This window comes from Rissa tridactyla, chromosome Z, assembly GCF_028500815.1.
Source record: "Rissa tridactyla isolate bRisTri1 chromosome Z, bRisTri1.patW.cur.20221130, whole genome shotgun sequence".
Lineage (NCBI taxonomy): Eukaryota > Metazoa > Chordata > Aves > Charadriiformes > Laridae > Rissa > Rissa tridactyla.
This window is the reverse complement of record NC_071497.1, coordinates 66,999,597-67,019,682: the sequence shown is the minus strand read 5'-3', so window position 1 is coordinate 67,019,682 and position 20,086 is coordinate 66,999,597. Positions and strand designations below refer to the sequence as shown.

Genomic DNA, 20,086 nt, shown 5'->3' with positions numbered 1-20,086 from the left:
TAATATTGTAATTTCAGCAATAAGCTTATTGAACAAGTCTGCTGGATGGCTTGCACATCTCAGTCTTTCCATTTGTATTAGGTGTTTTTGCAACATGAAGGTAGTGATAATTTTTTATTTCCTTCCACTGTTCTTTGTCACTTATAGAAGCCAGATACTTTTTAGCAAAAATCAGTTTGCTGTCTATGCAAACTAGCTTTTTAATGTGTTGATATTTTAAGGTTGGGTTCAGAGTAATTTCCTGTTCTGTGATGGGAATGAATGAGTCTGTCTGTTCTGCGAGTACAACATTAAAAAATCCCTCCACCTCTTTGGAAGGATTCAAAACAAAATGTAGTGGTGAACTAACTAGTTTTACATGTTATTTTTATGTGTATTGCTGCTCCCTTCCTCCCACAGTGGTTAAATGTTTCTGAAGATAGATATAGTTTAAATGTTGAAATTAACATGTTTACAATTTTTTTATAGGTTTGCATTCAGCTGAATTGCTACTGCATCAAAGAAAATTAAGATGGACTGAACAACTTAACTCAAAAGTCAGTGGTAATTTCACTAAAGTTCTCTCCCCCCGACTCCACCTTGATTATTCATAAAGCTTTAAATAATTAAAGCATTATTGGGTAGACTGTAAACTGAGTGTCTGGTAAAGGTGACACATTTGCCTTCACCACCACCTTTTAAAAAAGTTTTCAGAGCTTCTGCAATACTGAAATATTAGTAGCAGTGAGCTAATGAAAAAAAATAATGGTTTTCTCTAAGGGCAACACAAAGATGTTTGGGAACATCGCTTGTGTTAAAGTCTTGTAGAAAATGTAAAGTTAAGCATGTGAAACTGTATCTAAAGATTACTACAGTGTTTTTTCCTCTCGTAATGTTATTTTTACCATAAATGAAAGACTTGCATCTAAGTAAGTTTTTTAAACTCTCAGGCTCACTGAAGCAGTTCTGTTCTCCATGTTGTCTTGTCAGTACCTAAAAATTGATCTGGCTTCAGTATTTTGCATTCTTTGGATGGCCTTGCTGTTTTGTTATTTTAGCTTAAACTTAATTTCAGTTTTGTTGTTTTGAAAACGTGGAAACTGTGGAATGTGAATAGGAGGCTGTTTCTGTGATCTCTTGTGGTTGTGGCTTGTGGCTGTTCTGTGTCCAGTGTCAGTTTGTCTGGGGGTTGACTGAATGAACTGAACCACATGTGAAGGAACCAAACCAACAGAGAATAATGGTGTTCCTTACTCCTTTAGTTGGATTAATCTGTATTTCATTTGAAAGCATTTGGTAAATGGAAAGAGTTCAGGCGTGAGTGGCCATTTCATTTGATTTTCGTCTATTGTATGGTCATAAACAATAGTAATACAAGTACTTGCTTATTAATTTACAGAAAAAGTGATGTCTCTTTGTTTCAACTTTTAGTGCTGTGAGATACTCCTATCTCTTGAGAAGAGACTCTCACTGGAATCAGGGAGCTGCATCCCCCACTTACTATTTTGGGTGATGTCTTTATTTGGACTCTTTCCCTGCTGGGTGTTTTGAAGAATTTGCTTCTTAGCTTCATTAAAATAACTCTGTCTTTACATCTCTCTGTTTGCTTGTAGGATAATTGTTTTTTTCCTCTTCACCGAATTTGCACTTGGCAGGTGCAGTTGTTCTTATTATGTATATGGGTTCAGGCTGTGCCTCTGTACCCTGAGCAAAATTCATACTTGGGTGAGGCCCATTGAGGAGAAAATGCCTAGCATGCTGGTCCATTTTAATTTCGTCTTTAGGTTTTTATTTGTAGGGTGTTGACAGTCTGTTAAGTCGTTTGCAGACAACTACAAAGATAAGATCCTTGCCCCGAAGAGCTTATACTTTAAGCCTTGATGTAAACATAGCTTTTGTACTGGAATAACTGTCAACAGCTTGGCTCTTTTACTGATGCGTTTATTCTGGTAGAATCCTAAAATGGCTACTTCTGTATTGAAAAATTGTCTTGATTGGTGTAGGCTGCTCTGCTGAGTAAAAACACTGTTGGTGGAAGCTTTTAGGAGTAAGTGGAATTTAAACTTGCAGCAAAGCTTAAGTGGAATTACATCTCTAAACTGATATAGGGAAATTGTGTAGATATTTGGCTTTGTTAGGGCTTCACAAGTTAATGTATTTTACGCTTCTTTCTTTACCTCTATTCTAATGAGATTCTTCTGTTTAAAATGTGTGGATAAAACAGTGTGACAATGATAGTTCATCAATAACTTGTGGGGAAGTTGCTCTTGTTTATTTTTCAGTACTAGGAATAAGTTCTGTCCTGTGAGGAGAACTATTTGCAGACCTATTGTAAACAAACCTGCATGAGATTTGGCAGGCTTTTTTTTGTTTGTTTTTGTTTTGTTCTGTTTTTTTTTTGTTTGTTACAGTGTGTGTTTGAGCAGTAGTATTACACAGTAACTGGTGATAATGCCCTGTGTGGTGCTACAACTCTTCCACAATCTCTTCCTTTACCCAAAACACTCATATTTTGGGTAAACATAGTCAGGGAAGCGGTTGAAATAACTTACAATTGTTCTGCTTTATATGCTTAGGATATGTCAAAACTGCTACCTTTTTCAACTGCTTTTTCTTCAGATCCTTATGAAGACTCCAAAATGCAAAAGAATTCCTGGTGATTTTGTAACATAGTGGTGGTGTTAGTGCACTAACACTTCAGGTTTAGGACTTTGAACCTTGCAAAGGGCAAGAGATTAGCATTTATCTAGCTTTCTGCTAAATGGGACTGCAAGTGTGTAGGGTTTCAAGCAGAATGAAGCTGGTTGTAGTTTACCTTCAGATATGAAGTTATGCTGTATTATGAAATAGTTTGCTTTTTTTTTAATTTACATTCTAGTACAGTGCAAGAAGGAAAAACTCTTTGATTACAGTAGTGATTAAGTTATTCGAAGCACTCTCATTAACTTTGGCTGTTTCTAAAACATTTCGTAAAAGATGTTTTGATTGTTGTGATATTAATATTTGATTCACCAAAGTGATGTAAACCCTGTTGCTTGTGAACCATATCTATATGTAGAAAGGGGACCATACGATAAAGAACAGTGGTTGCGATTTTTAGAACACCAGTGTCCCTGCAAGTCGGCCAAAATTCTAGATTCTTATATAGAACAAAATGCACTTTAGTTGATTATCATAGTTCCTCACATAAGGAATTTGAACCCTAAGTAGAAATTAAGGTGGATTTTCTTTCTTTTTTTTTATTTGTTTGTTTTTTGCTAAGTCACTGTAAAACTAGGTATTAGGGCTGTGGCTGTACTAGAGAATGTGTTGGCTTTAAATGGTTAAAAAATTGAGTGTTACAGTTTGACTCAATGCACTTCTCATACCTAAGCATGTCATAAGACTTTTGGAGGTGTACAGATTTGACAGAGGACCTCGCTCCTTCCTCAGTGTTCTGCAGGAAGCCTTAGTTCTCATACTTCTTTTTAAAAGATGAGGCAAGAAGGTAAATTAAAAAAAAAAAAAGACATTTTCTTTTATTCTTTCTTACTGTCCACTGATAGAATACTCATCAGAACAGTTCTGTATTGGATGGTAGGGACAGAGAAACTGAAAACAGAGGTTTTTTACTTGCATTGCCAGTAGCACAGTTGAAAAGGAAGAGGCTTCAGCTGAATTGTTCAGAACATTTTAATGTCTGTTGAAACAGTGGGAGAAAAGACCTTAAAAGTTCAGCTCCCTTGCCTTTTATGGAGGTGTGAATCTTTGACAATAAATTGTGGAGAACCGAAGAACTTGAGAGAATTACCATAAACAACCTTATTTGTAGATTACATGTCTGTGAACTGTCTTCTATGTTAAAATTTAGGGGGGGGCGAGGGGGGGGGGGCGACATGCACACTTTCCCTTCAGAGTGTTAAGAGGTTGCTTGTAAAGATGTAAGCTTATTCTGTTGTTGTGGCTGTGCATTTACATGGAGAGAAAAGAAAGGAAATAAATAATCTTCAGTTCAGGTAGTTGTCATGCATTTGCAGCAATTTGTGATCAGTAGAAGTGCTTTCATTTTCCCAAACTCTGTAAAGCTTGTGTTAGTCTTGAATATTATTTTCTGTTTTACTAACATGCAAATTTTGTCTAGCAAAATAACTTGAAATTAGCAAAGTAAGATCTCTGATAAGTTGTGTCTTTAAAAAAGGAGTGAAAATTGAGATGTATAGGGTTTAAACAAAAGTATTGTTTAAAGCTTACATTTAACAACTTTCCTTCAAATTGATGTTACTCTTGACTAGAGATAAGAGGGAAGGATCTGTTATCACAAGAAATTTTTTGCTTGAAAGAAAATGTGCTTTGCGGCAGAAGGAAAAATTCTTGATAGAGTGGGTTATTTTAAAAGCCTGCTTAGTTTAAGAAAAATCCAGAACTTTTCTGTTTATGAAGAAGAGAGACAGTGTAGTCTGATGGCATATAGTTTCTTGGGCTAATTCAGAGCAAAACTTTGTAGGTTTTCTATGGCTGATGCTAAATAGGTGAAATAAACATTTGAAGCTGGCCCAAGATGGGGAAACTGAAGGGTCAGTTTATTCCGTAGCTTGGTTATTCCAGAGTTGTTCTGTTTTAGTGTTGCTGCTTCAGAAAAAAATATAAATAATTAATCTTGGCAAATAGCTTTTCTTTGTGTTGTCATGAAATGCAGTACAGTTGGTGTTTGGCATATCTCTAATGGTAAACATTTAGTTTTAATTCCCTCCTAGAAAATGCTGTGCCTTCTTTCCCTTCTTGTTAGTCACTCTTTTCTAGGATGACATACAGACTTGCTTATTGGACCCCTCTGAAATTCATATATACGCTTCATTTGTCTTCCTGACTTAATAAGAACTTGATATACTTGCTCATTAGCATGGAAGCAAAGCAGCAGGAGTAGCAACAAACTTGAGACGCTGAATAACATATTACCTTTTCTTTTTTTCTACTGTCATAACAACACTAGAGCATGTTTTAATTCTGAGGGCTTACAATCTTCTTTTACCCCATTTATAAATATTATACTAAAAATGATGGTGACAAGGTGGGAGTGGGTTGTCAAACAAGTGTGTAGTTGTGGGGTGGAGTTAAGGTTCCCACCTGTAGCTTGTGGTGTGCTGTACTTACGGTAATAATAATCTGTGAGGCATTAGGTAAAAGATCACAGGTACGAGCCGCTTTAAGTATGCATACATGTTAATTTTAGACTTTCCTAAAAGCTATGAATGTGCGTATAACCATGTGCTTTTAACATTTCTACTGTTCATGTGTTTCTCTATGCAAATCAATATACTGAATTTCTGAAATGGTCTTCAGGAGGGACTGTCAGGAAATTTGAATTTGTATCTCCCTTCTAACTTTGGGAATTCATGGCTTGAAGCTTCCTTATTTTTTTTTCTGTGTTAATAATTTTGCTACTCCATTTACAAGCTTCAAGTATTCCTAGTTATTGGAGTTTATATTGCCTTTTAATTTAATTGTCTCGTGACAATCTTTGAAGTACCCAGTGTCGCAGAAACTGCTTACTGTTAAATAATATGGCTATCCACAGAGCATGAGAAGTATAGAAGCTGAAAATGCAGAACTGTTTTTCCTTGTCTCTAGACTCTGGTGAGATGGGTTCAACTGTCAATATTTTTTTTTCCTAATTTTTAGCATTATTTTAAAATTGTTTTTTGCTCTAAAATTTTAATCATCTACATTTAAATTGCATGTATTTATTAATATGGTAAATCGATAAGATGGCCAAAAGCATACACTTCTAGTAAATTACATTTTTTAGATGGTAGATGTTGTGGCTATTTTACTATTATACTGATCAGCCTTTTCCTTACCATAGTGATGTCACCATTTTTATCTGTTTCTTCATGCTAAGACACTATGAAAAAGCAAAGCAGTCTTTATTTATTCTGGTAGTTCTGACAAATAGTGTTACCGAATATATCTTGCCAACAGTAATGAAACCTGTCTTAAATATTGAATATTTCTCTGGGCTGGAGAAATATTTTTATTTTATACGCTTGAAGAGACCTCCCTGAAGTCGGATCTTTTCAATACCAGTGAGTCTTTACTCTGCCAGCTAAATACTGGTTAGACAAGTTGAACAACATGCCCTTAAAATTGGGTGCGGACAGTCTTTGGTCTCATGTCGTTGTCATCTGCTGTGCTTTTTTCTCCACCCTCAGTGGGGAAAGCATCAGGTTAGGGAACACTTAAATGAGATATACGTAAATCCATGGGGCTTGACAGGATGCTCCCATGAGTGCAGAGGGAGCCAGATGATGTCATTGCAAGGCCATTCCTAATTATCTTTGAGAGGTCTCATGGTCATTGACAGAGGCTCTTGAGTACCAGAAGAGTGCAAATGTCAATCCTGTCATCAAGAAGGGTAAGAAGGAAGATCCACGAAACTACAGGCCAGTCAGACTCACTTCAGTACCTGGGAAGGTGGTACAGCAACTAATCCTGGAAATCATTTCCAAACACATGGAGGACAGAAAGGTGAGTGGGAGCAGTCAGAACGGCTTTATGAAGGGGAAGTCATGTTTAGCCAAGCTAATAGCCCCGCAGTAGCTTGGTAGATCAATGGAGAGCAATGGATGGTGTTTATCATGAGTTCAGTAAAGCTTTTGACATTGTCTTCCATGGCATGCTCATAGAGAAGCTGACGAAGTATGTGTAGAGAAGTGAAGGATAAGGTGTATCAAAAACTGGCTGAATGGCCGGGCCCAGCTCGTCAGATCAGTGGCACAAAGGCCATTTGGAGAAAGCTGTTATTATTGTTCCCCAGGGTTCAGTACTGGAGCCTGTACTATTTAACCTCTTCGTCAAAGTCCTAGACAATGGGACAGAGTTTACCCTCAGCAAGTTTGCAGATGATACAAAATGGGGAGGAGTGGCTGATACACTGTGTGTTTGTGCTGCCATTCAGAGGAATCTGGACAGGACAGTGAACTGGACAGAGGATTCTCATGAAGTTCAGCAAAGGGAAAATGCTAAATCCTGCCTCTGGGGAGTAGTAGCTGCATATGCCAGTACGTGCTGGGGGCTGACTATCTGGTAAGCAGCTCTTCAGAGTGGGACCTGGAGGTCCTGTTGGACAACAAGCCAACCATGAGCCAGCAATGCATCTTCAAAACAAATAAGGCCAACATTTCGCTGGGCTACCTTAGGAAGAGTGTTGCCAGCAGTTTGATGGGGAGTTCATCCGTCTCCTCTGCTCAGCCCTGGTGAGGCCACGTGTGGAGTGGTGTGTCCCGTTATAGGCTCCCTGGTACAAGACAGATAGGGAACTAATCTCTTTATCTCTCTCCTTCCTCTCCTGGAGTGAGAGGTGAGGGAGAGCATCTGCCATCTGTCATTGCCCAATCCGGCCCAAACTGTGACACAGACTTCATGGAGTGAGTTCAGCAAAGAACCACAAAGATGACTAAGGGACTGGAGAATCTTTCCTGCTGGGAAAGACTGATACTCATTTTTTTGTCTTCTGAGGAAGTACAGGTTGGTCCTCAGTCTTTCAGAACACTCTCTGGATGTTACAGTTTATTTTTTTGGAAGATACTTTCTAGATTTAAAATTAGTAAGCCATCAAACTCATTTTTCTCATGTAAAATTCTGTGAAGGTGAAAATGATGAGGGAGGCTTTATCTTTATTAATGCTGTTGATGGGCCAACAGGCTGTTGGGAGAAGAGTGGACAGTATGCCCTCAGGAGGATGTTACAAGGTAGCAATGTCTCATTACAAAGTGATGCTTAAAGTTCATAACCCTGTCTGTGATAAATTGAAGAGTAGTGCTGAGACATTCCTCCTATCATTTGCAATGGGTGTTAACCTGGGAAAATAAAAGGTAGGATTACATGTTTTTACACTTGATTCCTATGAGTTGCAAAATTGTTATTGTGTTTCTAGTTAAATATATTAAAAATGCCATACTAAATGCATTTCCTCTAGTTAGAGCTACTTAACCCAAATAATGAAAATAGTCTCAAAAAAATCACAGCAGTTAAATGTGAATGCATATTATCTTATATGCCATAGTCCTTTCAGGATTCTGTACTTTAATAGTCAGGCTCATTTTTTCTTATTTGACCTGTTTATAGAAAACAGAACATGGAACTAAAATTCAGAATGCTTTGATTACATCTGCTTGCTCTGCTGTCTGGCCTTGCAATATCCCAGATCATTTCCCGCCCTCCTCCCCCTTCACCTCCGTCTGTGGGCTCTCATGTCCACTTACACAGCCAGTGCAGAGATCCCCTGAGGTGAATTCTCATGGGAGTCACTTTTCCAACTCCTGAAGAGTATTACGCGCTTACAGAGGTGGTGTATGGCTGTTTTTAGTGTTGTGTGAGTAGACAGAGAGAGAGGGTTTTGAATGCTGGAAAGATTTGGTGAATGGTAGTGAAGCTGGAAGAAATTCTGGATAAAGGATCATCTTTATAAGGCAACAGGAGCGATCACTTAAATTATTTTTTGTGTAACCAGTTTATTCCAGACCTCAGTAACTTTTGCTTTTTTTTGATGGTATGTTTAAGGCCAAGTTGAAGACATTTCTAAAGGAAATTACTGTTGCTCCACTGTGTTAGCAGGAGCAGCATAGGAGACGTTATATGAAGGATGGTAGGTTAGATCATAAATGTTGCAATGTTTGAGCTAGAGACTGTTTTTTTTAGTTGTTACTATTTTAAAGCTTTGTTAGGTCTAATTGTTTCCAACATTTTATAGATGCCTGACATGAAAAAAAAAAAAAAGTCTAGGTCTATCGGTCTATCTTCTTCCCTTGCCCTTTTGCTCCATAACTTTTGGCTGCACAGCTGCTTCCTGGTTTAGCACTGCAGCTAAGTGAGTTAATAAATGCACCCCAAATCTGTCTGTAGTGACTCTATAGTTCCCCTGTCTGTAATGAGTCTGATATGTGCCTGCACTGTATTCACATTTTTGATGTGCTACGCAGAGGTACAAGATGGACTAACAGACGCTTGCTAGGATTTGGCACTGTGCCTAGCCTGTGATGCTCTTGGGCTTCACTAGTGGTTAGAAACTACTGCCACGTGCTGCCAGTCTGGAGAAATCTATTTGGGGAAATCATTCAGGAGTGAGGGAGGGTAAAATCTGTAACTGACATAGTTGTGATGGCAGGAGTCCCTAATTTTGGACAAATAGTATGAGAATGAGCAAGCATCCCTCCTTTTTTTTTACATTTTTTTTCCTCCTTCTTTCCCCTCTCCCTCCTGGTGAGCATGGGAGGAGGGAAAAGAAATTAAAAAAAAAAAACATTTTTACTGCGAAAAATTACATAAATTTCATTAAAATATGAGAAATCATGTTTGCTTAACCAAGGATATATTCCATAACACTGTTTTGGATAGTTTGTTCAACTTGATCTATGTATTTCATGCCCCTGTTTTATGTGCTAACTGCATGGAGGTTTTTAGCTTACAAACAAGGTTTGCAAACAAAACTTAAATGTTAATTATTTCGCCCGTTCCATATTTTGTCCCAATAATAGTGAATTTAAGGTTGCAGATAATGTGAAAATTGTATTATAAGATGAAGCTTGAAGAAACTTTCCTGCGGTAATCTGGAAGTATATTAATCCGAAAGTTCATGAATACAAGGTGTTTTCTGTTTTTGTACTGTATTAAATCCTGTCTGTGTTATCGCAGGAAAAAAAAATTGATTTATACTTTGGTTGTAGTGGGTGCTCTTCATGCTTAAAAAGCTTTGTTTATTAAACCCTATATTGATTTCAAGTAGCAGGGGAGAGAGGGGAAAAAACTTGTTAAGGATGTGGAAACAGTATTCTCATATGGTTACCACCTAAGATGGGAAAAAGTGGGTTGGTTATTACAGTGTCATCTTTGTGTACATGCATTATGCATGTAACTAATTCTCGCATGAAACTCTCCAGTTACAATTACTAGTTTCTGATTTAGGAATATAATAGGAATTGACAGCTTCAAATATTTGTCCTAAATTTTAAAGTTGTTTCAGAATCTTGTTCTTCTGATGTTCAGGACTGTGTCCAGCCTAAATCTACTGTGGTTGATATCTTGTGATTCTTAACCATATTTTGGATTAAGATCTTCCACCAAGATTTTTCTTGGTGGAATTTACCCCTTCAGATATTTATAACCACTGCTTAAATATATCTTAGGTCCTCATTTTGTGAGATGAAGCAAGCCAAGTAGTTTTCTTATACTTTTCTTGTCCCTGATCACTGAAATAGTTCGTTATTGCACCAAATAAAATTTTAAATTTTTGTGCTGTTATTCTAAATGTGATTTTACTTGTTTTTTTCTGTGATGATTTAAAAAAGAAAAATGTTGTAGTGCAGGGAAAATTGACTATACTGTTTAATATTTGATTTCTTCATTTAATTTGGTAAGCGTAAGCTAAACTAATGATAGTCTTTTAGTTCTATTTTTTTTGTTGGTTTTTTTGCAGAGTTTCTGGAGTTGACTCTAGGTGTTTTTTCTTAGCCTTTTCACATAAGTCTTGACTTCAGTGGCTTTCTGCTTCCCTTTTCTCAGCATATTACTTCTTTTTTCTAAACCAGAGGCAATATATTAGATTTTCCCAAACATTCTTCAAATGGCACAAACAGTTTGTATAAAAAGGAATGTTTCCAGCCACTTTAAAACTGATCAAAAATAGTTTCTGTCACAAAAGGACCTTACCAACTCAACCATAAAAAAAAACCCCAAACAAAACACTAGCCCAACGGTTTTTGGATGTTGGTTAAGCATACTGGGTTCACTGTCCTTATTTCAGCTGCTAATGTGGCTCAAAGTGGATAACTGAGTTATATTTATGACAAATCTATTTGCTGTACATCATTTGGAACCAGCTGTTCTTTGTTACTTGGCATTCACTGCCTTATTATTGAAGATCATGTTTCACAAAACTATATAATTAAATTTTCATAGAATTGACTATTGGAACAATTTTCACGTGTTACCTGAAACAAAAAACCCCAACTTTACAAACTTCTTTCAGATCCCCCGCAAGAATTGAAATTTAAGAACAGGATGCTTTTCTTTGGTGTAAACTATTCTACTATCCACAACACAGGAAAATGTAAATTTTATCTAAATTTATGGTCTGTGGAAGGCTTCCTTTTCTAAAGTCACTGTGCAGTACTTGAATCAGACACCAGAGGCTATTGTTGAGAAGAGACTGGATATTTTGACTAGGCTGGTTAAAGAAATTTAAATGCATTTGAGTGTTACTAGTGTGAGGGTAGCAGTATTTCAGAATCTTTTTCTTACCTTTCTAGAATCGTGCAGCTCTGCTTCAGTAATAAACAACCTGAGCCAAGTTAGCTTTTATGACACTTCGGTTAAAGAATGGGAGATATATTTTGAGTTTGCACTGCTAGGGAATGGTAGCTTAAACATTCAGTGCTAAATTTTGGGCCTACTCTTTTGTTACCGAGAGAGTTTCTGAAAGCAGTAGAATCATGTTCGGATCTGTGGTGTTTACCTCAATAAGCTTATTTCTGATAGCTGTATTAATGCTGGGAGTACAACAGCTGTTTTTTCAGTGTTAATGAACAGCAGTTGATCTGTTGTGTGGTGTGTACATAAGAGAAGGCTTGCTGGCAGACAAATGGGTTCTTCGTGTCTGTCACTAGAATTAAAGCAGTTTATTGTAAATGCTCATATGGGTGCATACTGCTGACTTTCATTTTATTCAAATACTTTACATTTTGGGGTTTTTTATTATGTATGTATGTATTTATTTTAAAAGTAGTCCTATGTTTCTCAAAGGCAGAAGTGCTATTCTAAAGTAAACTGCTGATCAGTGTTACCTATTTGCCTCAGTGGCTCCCCAGTCTTTGTAACAGTGGCTCTTGTTTGGTGTCAAGCTGTAAGGATGTATCAAGTAAATTTCTAAAGAAGTCTCCTCAGTATTTTTATTAATAATGTCAATCATGACATTAGAACGTAGGCTTATTAAATTTGTAGATAGTACGAATGTGAATGGAGGTTTTAAGTGCTTTGGGGGACACAAAATGCAGAAATGTCTCAGACTGCTGGGGCTAGCTTAGGTAATGGACGTAAATAGCAGGAAAAAAGACTTAGGTCAGAGCTGGTAGAAGGAGCCTTTCTAGTGATGGGACATGTTGCAGAATAATGTGGTAGTCTCAGTTGTTGGTGTAACTCAAGCTGGAAAGGAAGCAAGGAACAAACTGGTATTTGGCAACCAAGCTGATCAAGGATGGTTTAAGTATAGTAAATCCTGCCTGTGGCAGCAGAGTGGTCTTCCTGACATCCTCTTCTCACTTCTTGTGATCTGTTTTCAATTTGCCAAAAATACCTTCCTGAGAATAGTGAGTAAGCTAAAGCAGTTGAATATTTGCCAGATCATCAAAACAGAGCTCATGCTTGTAATGAAAATGTTTTTATATTAAAATACATTCTAGGACAAACTTGTTGGCAATATTGGAAAGTTAGTATCTGTAAGAGTATTTATGGAGCCTTGTAAAACATGGCATTGGCAACTTGAAGCTGGGTAGTCTATGTACTCTAAAAGTTTTATAAAAAGGTGTTAATATTTGTCCTTTCCTGATCTGCTGTTTGTTTTAACTATGGCTACGGTGTTTGTGCTATTAGAAGTTACTAAGGTTTAATAATGAAAATACTAGATTTTCCCATGACTAATTGTCAGACCATTAATATGTACAATCAGATAAGGGAAAGTGTTTTCTTGACTTTGATGGTGTGGGGGTTAGTGTCCTCAATAGCTGCTCATCTTGGTAGTCTTTAACTGTAAACCTGTGAAATTGGTCAGGTAGTGTTCTAAAAATACATCTGTGCTTTTGTTACTGGTGTTCTTTTATCAAAACTAGTGGAAGAATTAGGCCTAAAAGAGTTTTTCTTTTATGGACTTACTGAAATTTGCAGATAGTCTCCTGCTGACTTTGCACTGTTAAGTATTGTGTAGTTTTGGCCTAGGCCTCTGTCTTTACCACTTTGACTCATCTGACAGAGCAGCGCTATCAAAAACCTTCTTAGAGCTTTTAGTTGAAGAACTGAGAACATAAGGAAGACTTGAATCTGTTTCTAGAATAATTTTTGTGGGAAGAAATATATACCCAGTATCAGTGAGCTGTGGACAAAGCTCTGTTAAAAACACCTTTCCAGTCCTTGGTGCTTCGTGATCACCAAATCTCGCCAGAGCCCTTGATTTATGTGCAAAAGATACATTAGTGAGTTAAAAATAAACTCTTTTCATGGCAGTTGGATAAATAGTAGTATTAGGAAGCTTAACTAGTTTTCTAAAAACAGTAAGTTGAATTTATGAAGAAATCACATTGTTAGTGCCTTTGTTGTCTTGTACCTAATAGGTGATTCACCAATGACTTTGCAATACTTCTTGGATCCTTTGTTATGTTCTTATTTTGTATAAACCTGTCACCCAGTTTTTGAGACTGTAAGTGCCTTGGTCTGAAGACTTTGTTGTTGTGCTGATATTCCAGTGTTGATACCTGTCCTGATCCTTTCTAAAGATTTCATGATTCTCCTGTTGGAGATGAAAACTGTATCTGAAGGAAGGAGAAAAAAGAATTTTCTTGCTGCAGTCTGCTCACATTTAGTTTGCTGTTTCTTAATTTAGCATCTCTTATATTGGTTCATCTGTAAACATATATCCTTTTCTGTTTCTATACCATTGCTGAACGTGATTAATCAGTAAAAGTGAACTTGGTTCCTGTTAGAAAGAGAAGCCATTTTTGTGATGATTCTGTGACTCTAGAACTTCCTTCACTTGTTTTTTACTGGTCTGACACAACTGGATTCATTAGAAAATGTCACTGCAATTTTTGTTGAGATTAATTTAGGAGAGTGTGGATGACTTCAACAGAGTAATTTATAATAAGTTATTTGGGTGAGATGTACCTTTAAACTTATTTCTGTTCAATGATAGTAGATATCTTACAGTTTAACTCTGATTTTGGAGATACCTAAAACCCTAAATATGAGCTCATGACATCAAAAAGAATTTGCAGCTCAACTAAATGCAGTTTCTTACAAATCCTTTTAGAAGCTGGAAAATTCTTGTATGTCACTGTAAATCTGAAATAGCCTGGTTCAGGCCAGAATACAACAATAATTATCAGTTATCAGGTTCAGATTCCACAGCTCTTACTAATACTTACTGACATTACAGCAGTTTTAGATTAAGGTGAACTACGTGTTTGCTCGCTGACTAACAGATCTGCATGCACTCTGTGTGCAGAGGTGTGGAATACATGTTTATTTGGGTCTCCATATGAAATGCATGTGGATGTTTATTATGTTTTCACTAGCTGAATTTCTAATGGTGCGTATATCATACTTAAAATATTTTTTTAATCATTGACGATGATTATGACAATGTCTAGCTGCACAGCATGATGCAGATACCCCGGTACAGGTAGTGTTTCATGCACTTCTTTCATTTCTGTGCTCTAGTTCAGCTTCAGGTAATACAGTTCACATTATCTTTCATTCTCTTTCTTATTGAGTGATGTTTTTCTACCTGTGGGGAGAGCGTGGGGTAGAAAAAGTATTCTTGGGTTTTAATCTTAATCTGGATTTTGACACTGTTTCTGGACACGTAGACTCTGTTTCCCTTGAATCTAGAGATAATATGGGGTTTGTGGTGTCCCTGGGCATCTAATTCTTTCATGAGGAACTTTAGTATGGCCTCTGAGACTAACTGTTAGTTGCTAATTAAAAAAGTCAGCTTCTAGGAAGCTAATGAAATAGCTCCCAAACCCCATTCTAAATAGTACCAAAAAGTATTTAAAAAAGCTAATTTTGCAACATCTTTCTGGATTAGACTTTACACAAGATGCTTCATCCCACGTATAAGAGGAAATAAAGGAAGGAATGTTACAGTTGTATTTTCATGATACCTGCAATATCACAAATGTGATGCTATAAATGAGATGAGGGTAGTTAGATTCTAAACCAGTTCTGTGTGAGAGAATAATACTGGAAAACAGAAGGGAAATAATGACCAAAACACCACAAGTATAATCTCTTGTAACATAAGCATCTGAAAAGTACTAATTTCTTGTATTTCCAACTACAGGGACTTGCCATGAGGTGCTGAAGCCTTGTTTCATTGATTCGGAGAGACTGGACCTAAATGGCGCAGCATGACTTTGCTCCAGCCTGGCTTAATTTTCCTACTCCACCGTCATCAACAAAGGTATGTTCTTTCTTGTTCTTTTGAACAGGCACTCTCATTATTAGAGAAGTCTAAATATCATAATATCAGTCATAGTAAAAATGCAAATCCATTTATGAATAGGGTGATAAAAGATCATATCTAGCAAGTCTTATTGTCGTGATCTAAGTAGTTGTACTGTGGTTGTCAAACTCATACCTCCAGTAGAGTTTTTTGCTTGAGCAGCTGAGTTCATGGAAGGAAGCATGTGCCTGCCCACATTATCAGGGCTGTTGTTGGGTTCGTCAGGAGTTTAAAATGAGTTACTATATTCTGTGCTAGAAGTACCAAGCCAGAGGCATATACTTCATATTCTTGCTTCTGATTTTTGCTCAGTGTCCTATAAATTTTACAGAAGTTTTATTGTTCTCCAAGTGATGTAAAATAATGCTTTTGAAATAGACCTTCTGAAATGGGTCTTCAGTTGCTGGTGGGATGCTTGTTGCTGCTGGTGGAGTGTGGTGCTTTCAAGTAGCTGTGCATCTTCACCCTGGTTGTTTCATCTAGACTACTGTTGCATTATGCAATAGGACAGTTAGCTTGGAAACAGGAAATAGCAATCTCTGAATCGTTAAGATTTGTGAATATTCTAGGAAGTCATGAGTGTGTCTATCTCATAAATGTTTCTTTTTTTCTGGCCTGTCCTCCTAGTATTTTTTAATTTGTGCAAATGCAGAAGCAGAGACAGCACTGGATATTCAAACTCCTGTCATCTATTTCCCTATTTGTAGACCTGTGTTCTTCATTATAATCTTTTGAATGCAATATCCATATCTGCAGCTATGAGAATGGCATTGCCTTACTTTAATGTATTTATGTAAGTTTCTTGCTGTCTTTCATCTCCATGTTTAGCCTTTATAAACTTAATGGAAATAGGCTTGCGCTATTGTTAAATGCACAGTTAACCATCAGTATTAGTTGTGTTCCCATTGCTTTGTTTGTATATGTCTACACACACATGCATGCATTTTTTAGTCAGGTCGTTAAATGTCCGTATTCATATTGCTCTATTTATTATCTCTCTTCTCCACCAACCTAGCAAGTCTATTAGCAATTCTCAGTTGCTGTTCTGGGAACATCAGGCCTATCTGTTCCAGGATCGTTCCTGCAATCTATTAGTTTTCATTCTGCCTGATTTCTGATATATTCAACTCTTTTGATCTGCTTTTTCTAATTCAATACATTTTTCAATTGAAAAAGTAATCAGAGCTTAGTTTAGTATGGTGTCACAAATTATAAAACAATCTTCAGCACATATTTCAAGAATCTGCTGGAAGAACTTTACCTGCATGCTCAGAGTGTCAATATAGCAGGATAAAAATAAGTTCCAGAACTACTGTAGTACCACTCAAAGATATCTGAGGTATTGATTGTAGTAGTCACCTCATTCCTGAGTTGTGGGAGACTTCACTGCAAGCATATATTGTGGATCACAGAATCACAGAAGGATAGGGGTTGGAAGGGACTTCTGGAGATCATCTAGTCCAACCCCCCATGGAAGAGGATCCTGTCTTCTTCCATGATTCTTTGTCTTAAGGAGTTTAGATAGACTTTTTTTCATCTCTTCCAAAAACTCAGTAGGTGTATGCTTTCTGCATGATAGCCTTTGTGCTTCATTGTTTGAAATGCAGTTTATTTCTTTGTGTTATCTCCTCCGTTAATGATCAGCATTCTGTGATATACAAGACAGGTCTCAAATATTGTGGCCCCCTCTCCCCTCTATTTCCTAGAACAGATTTTTATTTCTGCTTCCCATATATCAACAAAGCAGCTGAAAAGAAGAGCAGGTAAGAGAGATGGAGATGAAGAGGAAGGTTGGGATGAGGAAGGCAGGGTGTTTCCTGTTTCATGCAGAGTGGAGCTGGGTTGAGGCTATGGTATCAACAGCATTTAGACTTGAAAAGGAGAAACTTAACTCCACCTGGTCAATCTTTATTTCCCTGAAGAGGCACTTTTAGGAATTGCATCTTTAGGAGCTTGGTTTCCTTCCTCAATCGTGGGTAGCTGAGGCTTTCCCTTACGTAGGTAAAGGAGAAAAACCTGATGCCAGGAAGCTGGAATTGTGAACGATCTTTCTTAATGTGACTGATACAGATTACAGCTTGACTGAAATCAGTCAAACCTGTTGCTGATGATTTCCTCTTGAGGATAAGATTTTATATCATCTCCCTATCATTTATATAGCAAAGTTCACTTAAATAGCTGGGTATCCATTTTTTGGTAGCTTTTGTTCAGGTCTGGAATTACTATATTTGCATCACTGCAGTATTGCAGTTGGGCAGATGGAAATGGGCAAGTGTCGTGAATAGTGAAACCATCTTCAGGTATGTGTTGAGAGATATTAGTTGTTTAACTTAAATAAGTAAGTTTTAATTTGAATAAATTGCTTAGGGTTATAATACAGTGTGATTTATGCTGTTTGCGTAGCTTTACTTAGCGTGAATAGCTAGACTTGCTGAAGACTTAGGCTGCAATAGAGTTAATTTTCTTACTAATTTTCCTGTCACCTGATACAGTGCTGTGTTTAGTCTTCTAGTATGACAAAAAAATTGATGACACTTCGATGACTTTGGAGGTTGGACTAGATGATCTCTGAAGGTCCCTTCCAACCCCTACAATTCTGTGATGTTTTGGTAGCATTTTTCCATAAGTTTGGTTTCCTATGTTCTGCCAGCAAGCACTGGCGCACAAGAAGTGTAAACCAGAAGATAAGGATGTTCCAACCATCAGCAGAGACTGCAAATCGACAAGATAACAGCAGTCAACAGCCTTCCTGCCTGGAGACAGAGGAAGAATACAATAAGGTGTTAGAAGACCTCAGTCCAGAAATCACCATTGGACTAAAAGACACATAAACAGCACATGAAGAGACGGTGTTAAGCAATAAGATGTCGTCTTATACTTCAAAAATCTGTGTTACTTTCTTTCTTGGCTTGCTGAACCTAGTCAGATAATTTCTCAACTTCCAGAAATTGCCAATAGATGTCCTGTTGATTGCGAAGTTTACTGTCATCTCTGCCATAAGAGGCTTGATAGGCTGATACCTCCATCATGTGGGTAAAATGCAAACTGCATGATCTTTCCACGCAATTTAGAGACTAGATTCATTTAATCATGTACAACTCAAACACTACATACTGCATACTTTGTGAAAATGTGATTGTTCTTCAGAGTTCATAGAAAATGAAAGTCAAACTGTAAAGGCAATATTAGAAGGTTGTTGCATGTAAAAGGAACACCTGAACCTATCTTCTAAAATTTCATCTATGATCAACATATCTGGAGCTTTCCGAAATTTTTGGCAGCTTATTAAAAATTTGTTTGTAAGGATTTATATTTTACTTAAATGTTGAGATTCATTATGATAGTTTTTGAACTACTAGATCTTCTGATGGTTTCTTGTGGGTTTCTCCTTTTTTTTCCTCTCTCCAAGTTTCTCAAGGAAGTAATTCACTTCCTGGGTCTCAATCCCAGAAGGCAGTCACTTTTCATTTGACTTCTGTATGGTTTGGAATCACACGCTTTGTATTTTAAACACATCTGTTGCTTACCTGAGTTTGGATTTTAAGCCGTGAATTTTGAATTTTTGGCAACAACCAAAACAGAGTGCTATCAACATTTTTCTCATACTAAAAGACTAAATGCAGCACTGTACCAGCTATTAGGAAAATTGCTAGGAAAATTACTAAGGAAATTAACTGTATTGCAGCCTAAGGCTTCAGCAAATCTAGCTACTCATGCTAAATAAGTAAAGCTAGGCAAACAGCATAAATCACACCATGTTATAACCCAAAGTAATGTATTCTACTTAAAACTTAACTTATTTAAGCTAAACAATTAATGTCTCTCAACAACGGTGATTTCCTCTTTTTTTTTTGTTTTTTTCCTGCTTGCTTTGATCAGTAGACTATTTTAAATCATATAGCTTGATTAGACATTAGTGGATAATAACGGTTGAAACAAACTTGGGGCTTTCATTTTCAAACACACACAATTACTGCTCTACTTTTTTTTTTCCTGAATGTTACTGAGTCTGGAGAGGGACTGAGCTTCAGGCAGTGAAGCTGATACTTTGGGTGCAATGAAGTTGGTACTCCCTGCAATCGTTAAGCCTAGTTTGCTGACACAGTACACTTCCATATGGCTATGCATTTATGCATTTGTAGCTCTTAGGGCCCTGGAACGTGTTGGATCTCTTGTACGCATGCAAAGCAATGGGCATCGGTGAGCACAGCGAGTCTGCTGGGAGGGAAGGGGGCATTGCTTCATCATCATCAAAGGCTGGCAGGGAGGTGCTGGGTAACGCAGCCCTCTGTTGTCACTCACTGGGAAATGTGTGCTGTGAATAAGAGTAAGGCTAAGCACTACTTGTGCAGAACGAAAATTTACTCTTGAATTTTTAAGATGTAACAGTGAACAAAATGTTCCAGTGTTAAAATAGTAAAGCCAGATAGAAGTAATAGGGTAGGCAATTGACTGTAAGACACAGTCTTTTTTGGTTTAATCCCTTTAGGTATGAGTTCCACTCAGGATGTATTTTTGAGTGTTCTTCTCAATATAAGGTCTTAGTTTATAAAGTACTTCCTACTGATATATTAAAGATTCCTGTTTTTAAAATTTCTACAATGCTTGCTTATGAGCTGATAGTTTGAAATATACTTTGAATTTGTACACTTTTGACTCTAGGTTTTATTTGTATTTCATAACTGGTTGCATTTGCCTTACTAAGTTATAATGATGAGACTAATAAATAGGGCCTTTTTTGGGTACAGCTGCCTCTGGTGGAAGCAACTCCTTGCTTTCTATGGAATGCACGTGTGTAGTCTCTGACCACCTAAATTAAGATCCCAGACTACTACTTTTCTGCTTTCCAAACTGTGTTCT

The 20,086-nt window shown here is 37.1% G+C and overlaps 1 protein-coding gene across 10 annotated transcripts in view; it reads left to right on the top strand.

Moving 5' to 3' along the window:
• GPBP1 (GC-rich promoter binding protein 1) overlaps positions 1-20,086 on the top strand; it is a 36,578-nt gene that overhangs the window by 2,323 nt on the left and 14,169 nt on the right. For 9 of the 10 annotated variants that reach the window (XM_054184822.1, XM_054184827.1, XM_054184818.1 and 6 more), the window contains exons 3-4: positions 469-536; positions 15,065-15,184. In XM_054184822.1, the coding sequence (XP_054040797.1) occupies positions 15,122-15,184 (63 nt within the window). In that variant the 5' untranslated portion in view covers positions 469-536; positions 15,065-15,121. Of the gene's footprint in view, positions 1-468; positions 537-6,319; positions 6,484-15,064; positions 15,185-20,086 lie in introns of all 10 variants that reach the window. The other variant, XM_054184820.1, reaches the window with a different exon arrangement.